Genomic DNA, 15575 nt, shown 5'->3' with positions numbered 1-15575 from the left:
AAGAAAAATAAAAAGAGATGTCAAATATATGTGTGTGTGTGTGTGTGTGTGTGTGTGTGTGTGTATATACATATATATGTATATGTATATTTATGTATGTGTGTGTATATATACATACATATATATATATGTATATATATAGGTATATTTGCACGTTTTCATATATACACTATATATACATATTCTGATATGCTCTTCTGGTTACAAGTTATAAAAACAAAATGTAGGACAGGCATGGTGATGCATTCCTTTAATCCCAGCACTCGGGAGGCAGAGGTAGTAGGATTGCCAAGAGTTCAAGGCCATCCTGAGACTACATAGTGAATTCCAGGTCAGCCTGAGCTAGCCTGAGACCCTACCTCAGAAAACCAATAAGTAAATAAATAAATAAATAAACCAATGTGGAAAATGAAAATTCCTTGTTTTTCCCATGTGTGACCCTCCTCTGATATCTATTCTGTACCTAACTCCAAAGCACATGGCTAATGAGATCACCTTCTCCCAGAGGACCGGATATCTCCTCATTTGGCTCCCCCACCCCACATCCCTCTAGCATACGATAACTGGGTTGGTTCAGGACACAGTGGCCACAGCTACTTTCAAGGATTATTGATTTAAATCTCTTCTTCTGGCCTAAGTGTACAAAGGCCTCCTCTCTCCAGGGATGATTTGCACCTAAATTGTCATCTCTTATAATCAAGTGAAGAGCACTAAGAAAGCTTCAGCTATGGTTACAAGGGAATTAACAGGCTCCTTTCCTCAGCTCTCCTTCTTGACTCATGCCTGCTACATTACAACTGCTCAGAACAACAACTGCAGCTCTAGACTGCAGCTTGCAGGCCAGTGCTTGCTAGAGGCACATCACCAGGACAGTGCTTAGTATTTTAAATAGAAGGAAAGGAACAAATGCTCTAACTAACTGAACTGTAAGAAAAGAAGGATGAGATGTAAATTTAAAGAGGTGATAGGGATGTAAAGATTACAAAGCAACTTTGCTGTGAAGGTGAGACCAGAGTCATACTCTTAGCAATCATTATTGCCCTTTGTGCCAAGTGAGTGGGTTTGGCTGATGGGGATGGCCATACTCAGAGCCATATATGGCATGCACATTACTAGTAGTAAAGACTAAAACATACCTGCCCCAACACTAAAACTAGTCATTACTGTAGTCCAGACATGTAACCAAAATAAAGGTGTTATCTCCGAAAGTACAGACTTTGCTTCTACTTCCTCCAAGGTGATTGAGATTTTTCTCTGCACACAACATTCTCCTACATGGCGATGGGCAAATCATACCCTTGCAAGAAATTGAGCTACTCCAGGTAGATCCCTAGTGATGGCTTCCATTCTTGAAGCAACCCCCCCCCCCAAATCACACCTTCCTCATTCTCCCATTGGCCAACCACTTCCTCTGCACAGGTGAGAGAGCACACACCACCCCAGAGGCCTAAGGACAGTACTCTAATAACAAAGGGAGCTCCTGTTTCCCCCTCTGACAACACAGGAAGCTACCATCTCTCCTTCAGACAAGATGGGAGCTCCTGTCTCTCTCCCACACAATACAGGGAGCTCCTGTCTTTCTCTCAGATAAGATAGGAGCTTATGTCTCTCTCTCAGACAACATGGGCACCTCCTGTCTCTCCTCAGACCACCTTTACCTTGTTGAAGTCTTCAGAAGTTGCCCTCATTTCCTTCCATGTCTTGTTCAGGAGCTGGATACAGATGCAGAAAAACTCCTCAAAGGATCTGTCATGGGTGAAGAACATCGGGTGGAAATCATTGCAGGTCTCACTAGCTGGAGGAAAGAGATGGGAAAAAAGGGGGCACATTTTAAAATAGAGGGATTAGAGGACACAACAAGTAGATACAATGACACATCTTAAGTGACCACAGGAAAAAAAGTCATCTTTAAAAAGCAATAAAGGACAAGCCCTACATAACTTAGAAGACCTACCCTGGGGCACATATTGTGATTACAAAATGTCAGCTACTAACCTACCTCAGGATGTGACCCTAGGGCTTTGCACCATGACTGCTGATGGTGGCTTCAGACAGACTATTCCAACTGCTCTCTCTAGCAAGTGCCTCTATCATCCTTAACTCCTCCTTTCTTAACAGAATAATTGGCAGAGGATGGGCTTTTTGGAATACACAATTACTACTAACCTTGAAAATAGCATTCATGGTTATTTCTCTAGGGGGCTCTTTCCCTCTTATGGCACTGAGAAGGGAACATTGAGATCATTCACCATCTGATGCCATTAACCATTTGCTTTACATGCCCAGGCACAGATAGCTGGATGTCAAAGCAATGAAGTGGCTCTGATGCCATCAAAGTTCAGGCCTCACATGAATCCATGAAGTCAGCCAAGGGGGGGTTAAGAAAGGTTAAATTCCAAACTCTGAGCTTGTGTCTGTTTTACCAAGAAACTGGGATAAAACAAGACTGAGAATGATAATTATTAAATTATTACATTTATTTAGGGATGTATGGCAACAGGAAGAGGAATGGTTACACAGCCTATGTGCTGAGTATGGGCCTGAGAGAAACATGACAAGGGATTTGGAGAGGAAAGAAAAAAATGTGCAGAGAGTTCCTGCCATGAGGAAGGCAGGAGGGGATAGAGGGCCTACGTGGGAGGTTTACTAGGACAGTAACCTGGAAGTTCAGGAGAGATACAAAGCCAAGAAAAGAGCTTGTCCTTGTTATAAATATATCAGCTAAGGATCTATTTATAACCTTATTGTAGTGGTTTTTACCTTCAGGCCCAGGTGAGCCTCAGAAAAGGCTGATTGGTCTAGGCTAGGGGCTGACTCAAGAAGAGCCCAGCCATGACACCAAGTGTAGCATCAAGCTTCACCAATCAGAATTCCAGGATCAGATTTAAATCTTACATTTAGGAAAGGGAGACTTCCTCCCAGAGTGGGACTCAGGCAGTTTATGGAAACAGATTAGGCAAGAGATAAGGAAAAGTCAGATTCTTCTCTGATTTCTAGCAAAGTGGAGTCTGCAAGAACAGGCCCCAAAACATTCCTGCTGTTTACTTTTGGGGCTCAGTCACACGAACTGCCTCAAACATTTTATCATAGAGAATGAAGGAGGACAAAATAATAAGATAGCAACACAGAAGAACTACTTTGAAAGAGCATGGGACTCAGTGGAATATGGGTTGTAGGGTCAAAGAAGGTTTATGTTTATGTTTTAAAATTCTCAATGAAAAAGTTAAAAAATTAAAGTAACCATGGAAATTTAAATTTTAGCACATAAGCAGCACCTCTTTCACCTTTCCTCCCTGTGATGGTTAAGTTTGTGTCAACTTGATCTGTTTAGGAATCCACAGACATTTCTCATAAGTGGGTCTCTGAGGTTGCTTCCAGATAGGATTAACTACAGGGGGAATCCTTCCCCCAGGGTGAGCCCTTTCCCCAGAGCTCCTCTAGGAGGGGAGGCTTTATCAAAAGAAGCTCTGGAAAGCATTCTCCCTCCCACCTGGCTGTGCTGCTTGTTGCTTTCCAGTGGGGACTGAAGAGTCTCTCCAGGACTCCTCCAGGCCTTCAGTGCTGGATTAGGACTGCTGAGGCATCCAGTCTCGTGGACTGAGCAGCTACCAGGTTCCTTGACTCTCAGGCCTGTAATCTGCTATTGTTGGACTGTCATAAAATAATCCAATAAATTTGCTTTTAATACAATTCATTCGATCGGTTCTGTTCCTCTAGAGAACACTGACTAATACACTCCCCACTCTTAGAACTTCATGACCTACTTCTTTCTCACATCTATCAACTCTACTACTATAACTCATTTAAAATTTTATAGTCAAAAAATTCAGGCTACAGAGATGGCTTAATGGATAAAGGCACTTGCTTGTAAAGGCTCCTGGCACAGGTTTGATTTCTCCAGTATCCATGTAAAACCAGATGCACAAAGTAGTGCATGCATCTGGAGTCTGTTTGCAGGATAAGAAGTTCTGGTGTGCCCCTTGTATCTCTCTTTTTCCTAATCTCTCCCTCTTTGTTTGCAAATAAGTAAATAAAATTTTATTTTTAAAAAAATTAATCTCTGTGATTTTGGCTTTAAAAGAAAAGTGCTTGTTCATGCTTACTGCAATGGCAGACAAATGTTTTAAAGTTGAAGAAAATGCCATGTTTTAATCCTGCAATTTTCCATTCCTTACAGAGTAAATGAAAAGGTCAAGATTTTTAAGAGGTTTTAGGTGCTTCTTAAAGTCACTTAAATATTTAAAAATTAATTAATTTGCATTTATTAAGACAGAACTGCTGATGTTTTGCCTGTATTCATTTTTTTTTTTTTTTAGAGAGAGAGAGAGAGAGAGAATTGGCACACCCACCACTACAATTGAACTCCAAATGTTTGTGCCACCTAGAGGGCATGTGTGATCTTGTGTTTGTCTCACTTTTGTGTGTCTGGCTTATGTGGGACCTGGAGAATTGAACCTGGGCTCTTAGGCTTCACAGGCAAGCACCTTAACTGCTAAGCCATCTCTCTAGTCCCTTTGCTATATTCATAACTGTTAGAAGCAATATACATGCTTGTTGTATGCCTTTCCTAAGTTTTCATTTAAAAAGTGTTTCTAATTAGAGCTTCTGAGTTTTAATTTAGAAACACTAAAGATTATTTTTAAAAGGTTAAATCAAACTATTTGAAAGGTTATCATATTTCTGGTTATGTTATATTGAAGAATTAAACTTAAAAAAGTGACATTGAAGGAGGATAGGAGAAAGTGAGTTCCTTTTAGGCAGTTTTGGTTAGAAATTGAGATGCAGGGCTGGAGAGATGGCTTAGGGGTTAAGGTACTTGCCTGTGAAGCCTAGGAACTCATACTTGAATCTCCAGGTTCACATAGCCAGATGTACAGTGACGCAAGTGCATAATGTTGCATATGTGCACAAGGGGGCACACACATCTAGAGTTCGTTCGTGACAGCTAAGGCCTACATGCACCCCTTCTCTCTCTCAAAAATAAATAAAAAAATTTAAAAGAAAGAAATTGAAAAACCATAGGGACATACTATAAAAACATATACTCTCCAAAGTATGAAAATTTGAAAGAAATGGATGATTTCCTTGATTTATGTGACCTACCTAAATTAAATCAAGATGAGATTAATCACTTAAATAGACCTATAACAAGTATGGAGATCCAAGCAGTTATCAAAAACCTCCCAACTAAAAAAAGTCCAGGTCCAGATGGATTCACTGGTAAATTTTACCAGACCTTCAGGGAAGAGCTAACACCATTGCTTCTTAAACTTTTCCATAAAATAGAAAAAGAAAGAATCCTACCAAACTCCTTCTATGAAGCCAGCATCAACCTGATACCAAAACCAGGCAAAGACAGAACAAAAAAGAAAGAAAGAAAGAAAGAAAATTACAGACCAATCTCCCACATGAACATAGATGCAAAAATTCTCAACAAAATATTGGCAAACAGAATACGAGAATATATCAGAAAGATCATTTACCCTGACCAAGTAGTCTTTATCCCAGAGATGCAGGGATGGTTCAACATATGCAAATCGATAAATGTAATACATTATATAAATGGACTGAAGGACAAAAATCACATGATCATCTCATTAGATGCAGAGAAAGCATTTGACAAAAATCCAACATCCCTTCGTGATAAAAGTCCTACAGAGACTGGGAATAGAAGGAACATATCTCAACATAATAAAGGCTGTTTGTGACAAGCCTACAGCCAATATATTGCTAAATATGGAAAAACTGGAAGCTTTTCCACTAAAATTAGGAACAAGACAAGGGTGTCCACTGTCCCCACTTTTATTTACTATAGTACTGTGCCAGAGCCTGCCGGCTGAAAGGGTTCGAGCCTGATGGGGAGTGAGGATTAAGGAAAGACAGAAGAAAGAGTGAAAGCATGGACCCCAGTCCAGGGCTGAAGCAAGGCCTCAAGCCAGGACTGAAGACATGGTTTATTTCACAGCATTCCTTTTTATATCTTTTTACAAACAGTTTTTCCATGGACAAAGATTTTATGAGCTTTACAAGTTCCTTATCAAAAAACCTTCCCATTACAGAGTTTTTGCATTTCAATCATTTCTCAGTACAAAGGACCAGCCAAATGGCTGAAGATACCTAATCTTGCTTACAGGTAGGCTGCTATGGTTATGCTAATGTCTTGCTGCCAGACAGCTTCCCGACACTGAAGATACACAATCTTACTTGCAAGAAGGCTCATATGTGGATCCTAGCTACAGATGATTGGACTTCTGTTTAAGTAGGAAGAAAACTCAGTAGCAAAGGCCAATAAGCTAGAAAAGAGATGTAAAGGGAAGAGAAAGAAAGGGAGGGGAGTACTTAATAGGATGGTATTGTATATATGTAAGTAGAAGAATAGATTAATGTGGGTGAAAAAGCCCAAGTGAGGTCAGGGGGAGAGAATGAGTAAAGGAAAGGTGGAGGGGGAGCTAATCAAAATCTAAGAGGATATAAAGAAATCATATGGAAACCTACTTTTTTAGACAATGGAACACTCAGGAGCCATAGATTGTTACTAGACAATTTTCAGTTCAGGGATGGGATACCTTACAGTGAGTTGTTGGCCAGGGAGGTCCCTGATGCCCCCAAACATTACAGGCTATTGCTGAAGCCCTTGGTGTCCTACCAGGGATATATGATAAGACCCTATTGCTGAAGACTCCACATACTTGGGCTACAAGGCCACTGAGAAATCGTGCTGCAACTGAGCTGATAACCTCCTTCATGTAGACCAGCTGACACAAAGCTGGAAGAAGCCATTCTGCATGCAGTTCAATGGGAGAGAGAGAAAATGCCAGTGAGGATACTCAACAGTGGACACTGCAAGCCTTATATTTTGCCAGCCAGGCCAAATGAGCCAACAGGTGTAATAGTGGCACGTCTGTCATGGTGGAAACCAACTGCCCTCTAATTGGACTAGAGGCCTGCTCCATGGGAGGGAATACATTCCTGATACTGAAAACCTAAAATGGGGTAGTTATGAGCCCTAGGGGTATAATGTCTGCTGCTATCTGGCTAAATGTATATACTATGCTCATCAAACTGCCCAGTAAGCACTTCTCTTAATGTTCATAGCTATATATTAATGCTTCTCTCACTCTTGGTAGAGAAACTTCTCTTTTCAGATGGCAGTGACCTTGAGATGACTCAGATGGCATCATAGTACTGGAAAGAAGTGACAGGAGTGCTCAGCACTGCAATATCTATATCACACCTTCCAAGGCTTAGGGTCTAATGCGGAAGAGGTGGAAGAAAGAATGTAAGAGCCAAAGGAAGGTTAGGACTCCTTACAACGTGCTCTCCCAGGCACAAAATGGCTTGGATATCCATGACCTCACAGTGCCTTACACTACCTACACAAGACCATCATAATGGGAGGAAAAGATCATGACATCAAAACAAAAGAGAAACTGATTGAGATAGGGAGGGGATATGATGGATAATGGAGTTTCAAAGGGGAAAGTGGGGGGAGGGAGGGCATTAGTATGGTATATTGTTTACAATCATGAAAGTTGTTAATAAAAAATAATAAATAAATAAAAAGAAATTGAGACCCAGAGAGAACCAGGAGAAGCCATGGCATATGCCACCTTGTCTTGGTACAAGAATTTTCTCTTGGGAGGAATGGAACTATTGTCTGATTGAGACTGATCTACAGCACCCCCTTTACCACAGTCTAGCATGCTACCTAGATGGGTTGGCCCAGGTGGGCTTGCTCTGGGTTTCACCTTCAGAATCTATATACATATCAAGTGTTTTAGCTCTGCCTCGCTCTGCTCAGCTGAGTTTTGCCTTGGCTCTGCCTATCTCTCTTCTCTTGAGCCACAGGGACATTGTGATCTTGGCTTCCCCCAGAGGTGGGGAAGCATAATACAGTTTCTTGGTCTGGGAGAACTTTCCTGCTTATTTCTACTTTATAGTTTGGGTTAATGTCTCAGTTGGATTACATGCATGATTTTCCTCTGATCTTTGAATCTATCCCTTGTGTAGTACCCTAGATCTACGACATGGGTGCTCTCACTAATTTCAGGCTTGCTACCTATGTAATTTCTCTAAACTCGTGGTAACCATGAGTTTAACTCTTTTCATTACACCCTTCTCCTCTCAATCTTCTGGTCTCAGCTTTGCTTTCACTTTTCCTTGAGTTTTACCATTTGCCCTCTTCACTTCTCTACATGGAAAAATACATGGCAGATGCCATTTGGGTTCCTCCTAAGTCTCTCTACCCTAGATTCTACTTTACACGCATTTGTGTCTCTACTTTAATGTTTTGTTGAAAGCCTCACTTTTCTCAAGTGAGCTTTCCACATGCCTGTAGCTCTATTCTAATCCTTTAAAAGCCTTAATTTCTCTTACCCTCCATACATTTGTGGTTTTACTCTAATCTTTCTTTAAAAGCCTCAGTTTCTCGTAAGTCCACTTGCGTGAAACTTTACTCTCTTTAAATGCCCAAATTTCTCTTAAATCCAAATATCCCTTAAATAAACCCCACAATTTGTGATTTCCTCTTATATAATAATTCAGAATTTACTTTTTTGAGTTCATCTTTATTAATTCTTTTTTGAAGGTAGGACATAACTCAAAACTTGTGGTTCATAAATTCTGGGGAACCCCTCCTGAACCTCCAAATCCTGCATCAATATGGTTGAAACTAAGTTTGTCCTATGCGGCAAAGCCTTTGGAGTATGTGTCCTAGCAGTGTAGAACGGTATACTTATTCAAAAGCTGAGGTGTCTAGAAGCCATACCTGTGTTATTATAACTTCAGTGACTGACTCCAGCAATTATGGAGAGCATTTCAGGCAAGGCTACCAAGTTTGACTCCTCAGAACCCTGTGGTTCTGACTGTGGTAATGCACATCTATAACCCCTAGTCTGCAATAGGCAGAGACTGGACAATCGCTGGGGCTTGTTGATGGACGGCAGATTCAGTTTAGGGAGAGACCCCATCTCAAGAAAAAAATATGGGGCTGGAGAGATGGATTAGTGGTTAAGGTTAAGCTTAAGTGGTTAAGGTAATTGCCTGTGAAACATAAGGACTCAAGTTCAGTTCCCCAGTTCCCACATAAGCCAGATGCACAAGGTGGCACATGTGAGTTTGTTTGCAGTGGCCAGAGGCCCTCATGCATCCATTCTGTGTGTTTGTGTATGCGTCTTTCTCTCTCTCTTCACACAAACAAATTACATATATATATATATATATATATGTATGTATATGTATATATGTATATGTATATGTGTATATATATACATATATATACACATATACATATATATGTAAATAATTTAAAAAAGAAAAATATGGATAAGGAATAACAGATATACATCCAATGTCTTCCTCTGGCCTCCATACACATGTGAATGGGGCATGCATATTTATTCACACGTGTATATATCACACACACATACCTTATCACATACATACTCTACACTTGCACCTAAACACATGTCAACAAAACCTCCAGAAGCCCTATCTTGCTTGGGTGAAGACAGAGGAGTTAGCTCACAATAATAAGCTGCATTGCTAGATGCACATTATGTGCCAGGGCTACATAAGCACTATTCCCAGGGAAGCAGACATTATGGGTATCTCCATCCTATATATAAGGAAGGTGAAACCTGCAGAAATGAGGCCTTCCATCATGGGCTTTTTTAGGTGACCCTAAGTAAGTGTTTGAAACCCACATCTTAGCTGACCTCGCAGCAGCTTCCTGCCGTCATCAACATCAAACACAGGGTGCTTTCTGGTGGCTACTGCTTTGAAAATTAATTCTTCCTCACTTACTCTTCTGGATTTCCTATACTCCTCTTCCAACACATGATCTGCAGTTCAGTGGAGCTTTAGCAACTGCATAGCTGGCACCTGCTGGTTGACAACTCATGGCCATATAGCAGTACCCATGTCAGCAACTTTTCAACTGGCCACAAGCCAGGCAATGGAGAGTGGCTTCATCTAAAATATGGTCACTTATTCCAACAAGCATCTGGGGATTGTAATTAGTTTATTTTCCTTTTTTACTTCTTGAAAGATTAGAAAAAAGACATTCAGAAAGATGAGGTGACTTGTCTAAAGTCACAAGGACCCTAAATTGTGGTGCCAGGATTAAGACTGTAGTGGGCTCCAAAGCCCCTTGCTGCTGTTGCATTATAGTTCCTCATTTCTGACTCTCATTTCCACTGTGCCTCCACCCTCAAATCTAAAACAACATCCCTTTTCACTCATCATAGACATTTACTGAGTAAAATCTTTAAATTTTTTTTTTTATTTATTTATTTGAGAGAGACAGACCAAAAGAAAGAGGCAGACAGAGTGAATATGGGTAGGCCAAGGTCTTCTGCCACTGTAAATGAACTCCAAATGCATGTGCCATTTTGTGCATCTGGTTTTATGTGGGTTCTAGGAAATAGAATTTGGGCTGTCAGGCTTTGTAAGCAAGCACCTTCTAACTTCTTAGCCATCTCTCTAGCCCCATAAAATTTTATAAGGGAATCAACCTTAAATTGTAATGCTTAAAGCACATTTCAGCACTGGCATTCCTTTGCTTCTCTCCCATGACTGTCCAAATAGTGTTGGGTTCAGATTATAAGGGATGTACTCCTTTTCTGAGCATTTCCTCTTTCCTCTCCTTTCCATAGAATTAGGTCAATCTACATCTTGACAGCTCTCCTGGGAGACAACCTGACTCTAAGCTTCCTCTGAACTTTTGTCTTCCTCAAGATACTTTCAGGTTCTGCCTCATACCAAGGCAGTTCCTGCTGGTTGGATTCATCTGATTCATGCATTCAAGAAGCTCACATAAATAGACACTCAATTTTGTTTATGTTAACAATGTGCACAGCCATAAAACAATCTTCAGTCTCCTAAGAGTTGTATGAAAAAAATTTAACCAAAGATTGAAAAGTGAAAATTACTCAGTAGTTTCCAGGAAAACCTTTTGAAGAGGGAGACTTGATTAGCTTATCCCCCTTTGCCTTCCCATTTTAATTCTTTCATGTCTGGAACATGGCCATTTTTGCAGCCTAAATATGAAGGTTATGCACTAGATAGCTAGAAGAAACTCCTGGGGACACCATAGAGCCACCATACTAAACTCAAATTACCTTACCCCTTTGAATTCTTTGTAATATTTTGCTTAAATCACTGTTTTCTTTCAAGTTTCTTAGGCACATGCAATTATTGATATGGAAAAAAAGTTAAGCAAGCAAATAATAGCTTAAGAAACCACCAGTGAGATCATTGGTGGTCATAAAAGAAGTTGGAATGATAAGATACTGAATACATGTTTAGAGTCAGACAGACTTGCATTCATGTATCAAATCTGATGTTCCCTAGTGTGCTGTATACCCTCAGACGATTGAGCTCTTTGAACTTGTTTCCTCATCTGTGAAATAGCTGATCACATGTTCACAAGTATCACATTAAGTTATCAGTATAAAGTACTTTGTAAGCACCTACTACACAGTATATGCTTAGCCAATGGTGAATAGTCCTTACTATTTTATCATTATCAGTCGAAACGATATATCTTTGTGTGGATCCCAACGATTCTAAGGATGAGGAAGGAAAGAGGAATCTGGGAAATAGCCTTTGTGATCCAGTATACATGGCACTTGAAGTGTCTGCATGTGCAAAAGCAACCAGGGTGCTACCATGAGCTATACTTTGCTGATGAGAAATTTGGGGAAGGATGAATCTAAGAAGCACTGTGGTGATAGTCAGGGATAGAATCCAGCATCTGACCTCTGGAGTCAGTGTTTTCAACATGCCCATGAAGGGCATGCTTGCCATTATCCTATATTCCTGTTATTTGTTTTGTTTAAGGCAGTGTTTCTTTATGTTCCTTGAACTGGTCTGTTGCTTGTGATCTTCCTGACTCAGCTTCCTGGAATTACAGGTATTTTTACCACACACATCTCATTCTGTGTTTCTGTAAGACATTTCCCTGTCAGTATAGGGTGGGCAACCAATACATCAGGGACAATTTCATCCTTTACATGATACATAAGAAACAATGAGGTTTGGGGAGATGGCTCAGCAGTTAAAGGCACTTGCTTGCAAAGCCTGCCAGGCTGGGTTCAATTCCCCAGTACCCATGTAAAGCCAAATGCAAAGTGTAGCATGTATCTACAGTTCATTTTCAATGAAGGAAGGTTTTGGTGCACCCATACTCTCTCTTTTTCTGTCTCTCTCCATCTCTCAATCAATCAATCAATCAATCAATACTTTTCTTTAAAACCCTTTCTGGGGGTAGGGACATTGCTCAATGGTTAAAGGCACTTGATTGCAAAGCCTGATGGCTCAGGTTCAATTCTCCATTACAAAAATGAAAAAAAAAAAAAAAAGGATACAGACCCTGTCTCAAAAAAGATAGGGCACAGGCACCTCAAAGTTGCCCTCAGACTTCTACATGAACATTGTGGCAAGTATGCATGCATTAAAATATTTTTTAGTAGTTTTAAAATTTTTTAAGTAGGAAGATATTTTAAAGGCAAATTATTTCTAAACACACTATTTTTAACACAATGAGATCCTACACTATAAAAAAGTCAACTTTTTTTAGTTTGAAATTTAAAGCTATTTTCAGGGCTAAGTTAGGGAGAATTATATTAATTTGATGACATCTATTAATAAGCAAGCCAGCTTTTTAAGTAGCTATAACCTGCACATGCAGGTTTTTAAAAGAAAATGAAGACCATAGTAACTTGCGCAGCATTCTGTTTATAGTCTTAGTGTTACTCTTTTTCTATTGCTCTAAGGAAACGCTGGAGCTGGGTATTTATATAGAAAAGAAGTTCAAGCAGCTTGTGGTTTTGAAGGTTCGAGAGCCTGGCAACAGCACCTGTTTGCTCCCAGAAGGCCTTTTGGCTGCATGGTAGCAGGACACAGCATGGCGCATGGAACAACAGTGGGAGAAAGATCACATCACAAGAAAAGAAGCCAGGGAAAAAGAAGGGGTGAGATTTGCTTCTACAACAACCTGATTGCATGAGGGACCTCACTTTGTGCAACAGGCAATGATTCTTTCCGCAGCTATACTGCCCAGTGACCTGAGGAGGCCCCATTTTTCAAGAGTTCCATCATGGATTACATTGCCACTCTGCGGCTGAGCCTCCAGTACAGGAACCCATGAGAGTACAAAACACACCCAAACCCTAGCACCTGCCAAAGGTTAGTTTCCACTGGATAATGTGAGGAATGTGAGGTGATGCTGGTATTATCATGAGGATCTCAAAAATACTGGCTGCTCTGGTATGGTGAATTGGCATTAAGAGTAGCAAGAATTGGTTCCAGAGCTGCCTGTGACCTTGAGAAAGTCATCTCAGCTTCTGGAACCTTTACGTTTTTTTCTGTAAATAGGTCAGGATGGTTAATTTCTAAGGTTTCTGCCAAGTCCCAAATTCAACCTTTTGCTCATACACACTCATCCATATGCGTGTGTGTGTAGGGGTCACAGTTCACACACAATTATGTATTTTGGAGGGGGGATCAGGTAAGATCTCACTCTAGCCTAGGCTGACCTGGAACTCATTCTTTATTGGCAGGCTGACCTCAAATTCAGTGATCCTCCTACCTCTGCCTCCCAAATGCTGGAATTAAAGGCTTGTGCCACCATGTCTGGCCCAAGATTACATATTTTTGACTCTTTAATGCCCGTGCAAAGTTACGGACTTTGGAGACTGAGTCTGCACTGGGCTTTTCTTCCTACTGATTCCTTTAGTGATAGGATGGCTACATATTTTATTTACATGTTTTATTTAGGGCGTTAAGGCATTATTTATAGGCTTAGCTAATGTTTGCTGACTACTATTTATTCCCCATAGGAAAACCATTAGCTGTTTTTATACCTTTTCAACCTACATATGGGGGTCCTCATGTAGACTATTACATGAGAATATTAGTTGCATAAAGAGAGAATAGCAAGATGTCTCAGGCAAGCACATACCTTTTTATTTCTTTGCTCTTTCATGGCAATTTTATCAGATACATACAATTTTTAAAATGCTGAGGGGCTTTCTATGGCCCTTATTATTCTAAGTCTTTGAACTTATTTGCAAATGACACAGATCGTGGAGGCACTGGGTAGGTTATAGTATTTTTACCATGGCATTTTGAGCTATTTCACTAACGATGATATTTGGAAATGTACGTTTTGAAAGAGTGACAAGTAGGCCTAGCATACAAGGCATTTTGTTATAAAATTATGAATTTGGGGGAAAGAGGGCAAATCATACACACAAAAGCACTAACCACACAAAAGTCACCAGAGTGACTATGGGGTTTTAGCAGCTGTCCATGGTACAGAGGCTTAAATCAACCATCTGTGGTCCTATGCCAGGCAATCTGCATCTATTTATGAGTTCTCAGATGCAAATGCATTTTTATACCTTTGCAGAAAATTCACCTCATTGTCCTCCAGCAAACGTTGAGTTTTCTATTTTTAGACCTGGCATTCCTTAACTGTTTGACTTTTGCAGGCAGTGCTGAGGGGGAAGATGCTAAAAGTTCAGAACCTTTTGCGCGAAGGAGAGGTGAGAAGAGGAGAATCAGGTCAGAGAACCCAAAGTTCCCTCTTTTCCATAAGTTCAGCCAGGAATAGAAGCTTTCCCCCATGCTACTCCAGGATAAGCAGACATCTTAAACTTTCTCTGCATTTTACAGCCTCTCAAATCTATTTATTTATTTATTTATTTATTTATTTATTTATTTGAGAGAGAGAGAGAGAGAGAGAGAGAGAGAGAGAGAGAGAGAGAGAGAAAGGGAGGGAGGGGGAGGGAGAGGGAGAGGGAGAGGGGCAGATAGAGAGAGAATGGGTGTGCCAGACCTCCAGCCACTGCAAATGAATTCGACACATGCACCGTCTTGTGCATCTGGGTCTGCAGGCAACAGCCTCAATCACTCAGCTATCTCTCCAGCCCCTCTCAAGCATATTTTAATGGAACTCTTGGAAGCCTTTTCTACCCTTTATCAGGCCTAAAAATAGTTTAAAATCTATACTGAATAGACACACAGTAACTAATCCAATGTTTTGTTGTTCATTTTCCCTACAAGCTTTTTTTTTTTTTGAGAAAGGGGACAGAGGTACTAGCTAGTGTTCAGGCTGAAAATAGGATATCTAGCACAATAAGAGAGTGAATTCAGCAAAAGTGACTGAGGCCACATCCTAGGTACAAAGCCCACATTAACAAAAGATCAGAAGTTTTATAGTAAGGTTAGCCTGGTAATACTGAGCTATCACTATGTTGGTATCACTAACAGCAATGTGACCTTGAATTCCAGACCTTGAAATTCTTGTTAAAGAAATACTTTTTTTTTTTTGAGGTAGGGTCTTACCTTAGCCCAGATTGACCTGGAATTCACTACGTAGGCTCAGGGTAGCCTTGAACTCACAGTGATCCTCCTACCTCTGCCTCCCGAGTGCTGGAATTAAAGGCATGTGCCACCACACCTGGCTAAGAAGTACTTTTGATTTCATTCAGTTGCTTTTAGAATTATACATACATGCAAAGTGATTAATGTACTATCTGGGATAAAATGAGTAATTATTGTACGTAGCT

General features: G+C 40.4%; 1 protein-coding gene across 2 annotated transcripts in view; it reads right to left on the bottom strand.

The window, feature by feature from the left end:
* The window catches only part of Elmo1 (engulfment and cell motility 1), a 606684-nt gene that overhangs the window by 176706 nt on the left and 414403 nt on the right, over positions 1-15575 (bottom strand). For both annotated transcript variants that reach the window (XM_045135705.1, XM_004668852.2), the window contains exon 16: positions 1659-1795. In XM_045135705.1, the coding sequence (XP_044991640.1) occupies positions 1659-1795 (137 nt within the window). The remainder of the gene's footprint in view (positions 1-1658; positions 1796-15575) is intronic.

Source organism: Jaculus jaculus, chromosome 16 (genome assembly GCF_020740685.1).
Source record: "Jaculus jaculus isolate mJacJac1 chromosome 16, mJacJac1.mat.Y.cur, whole genome shotgun sequence".
Lineage (NCBI taxonomy): Eukaryota > Metazoa > Chordata > Mammalia > Rodentia > Dipodidae > Jaculus > Jaculus jaculus.
Note: the sequence above shows the minus strand (reverse complement) of the source record. Positions and strands in the feature narration are given on the sequence as shown.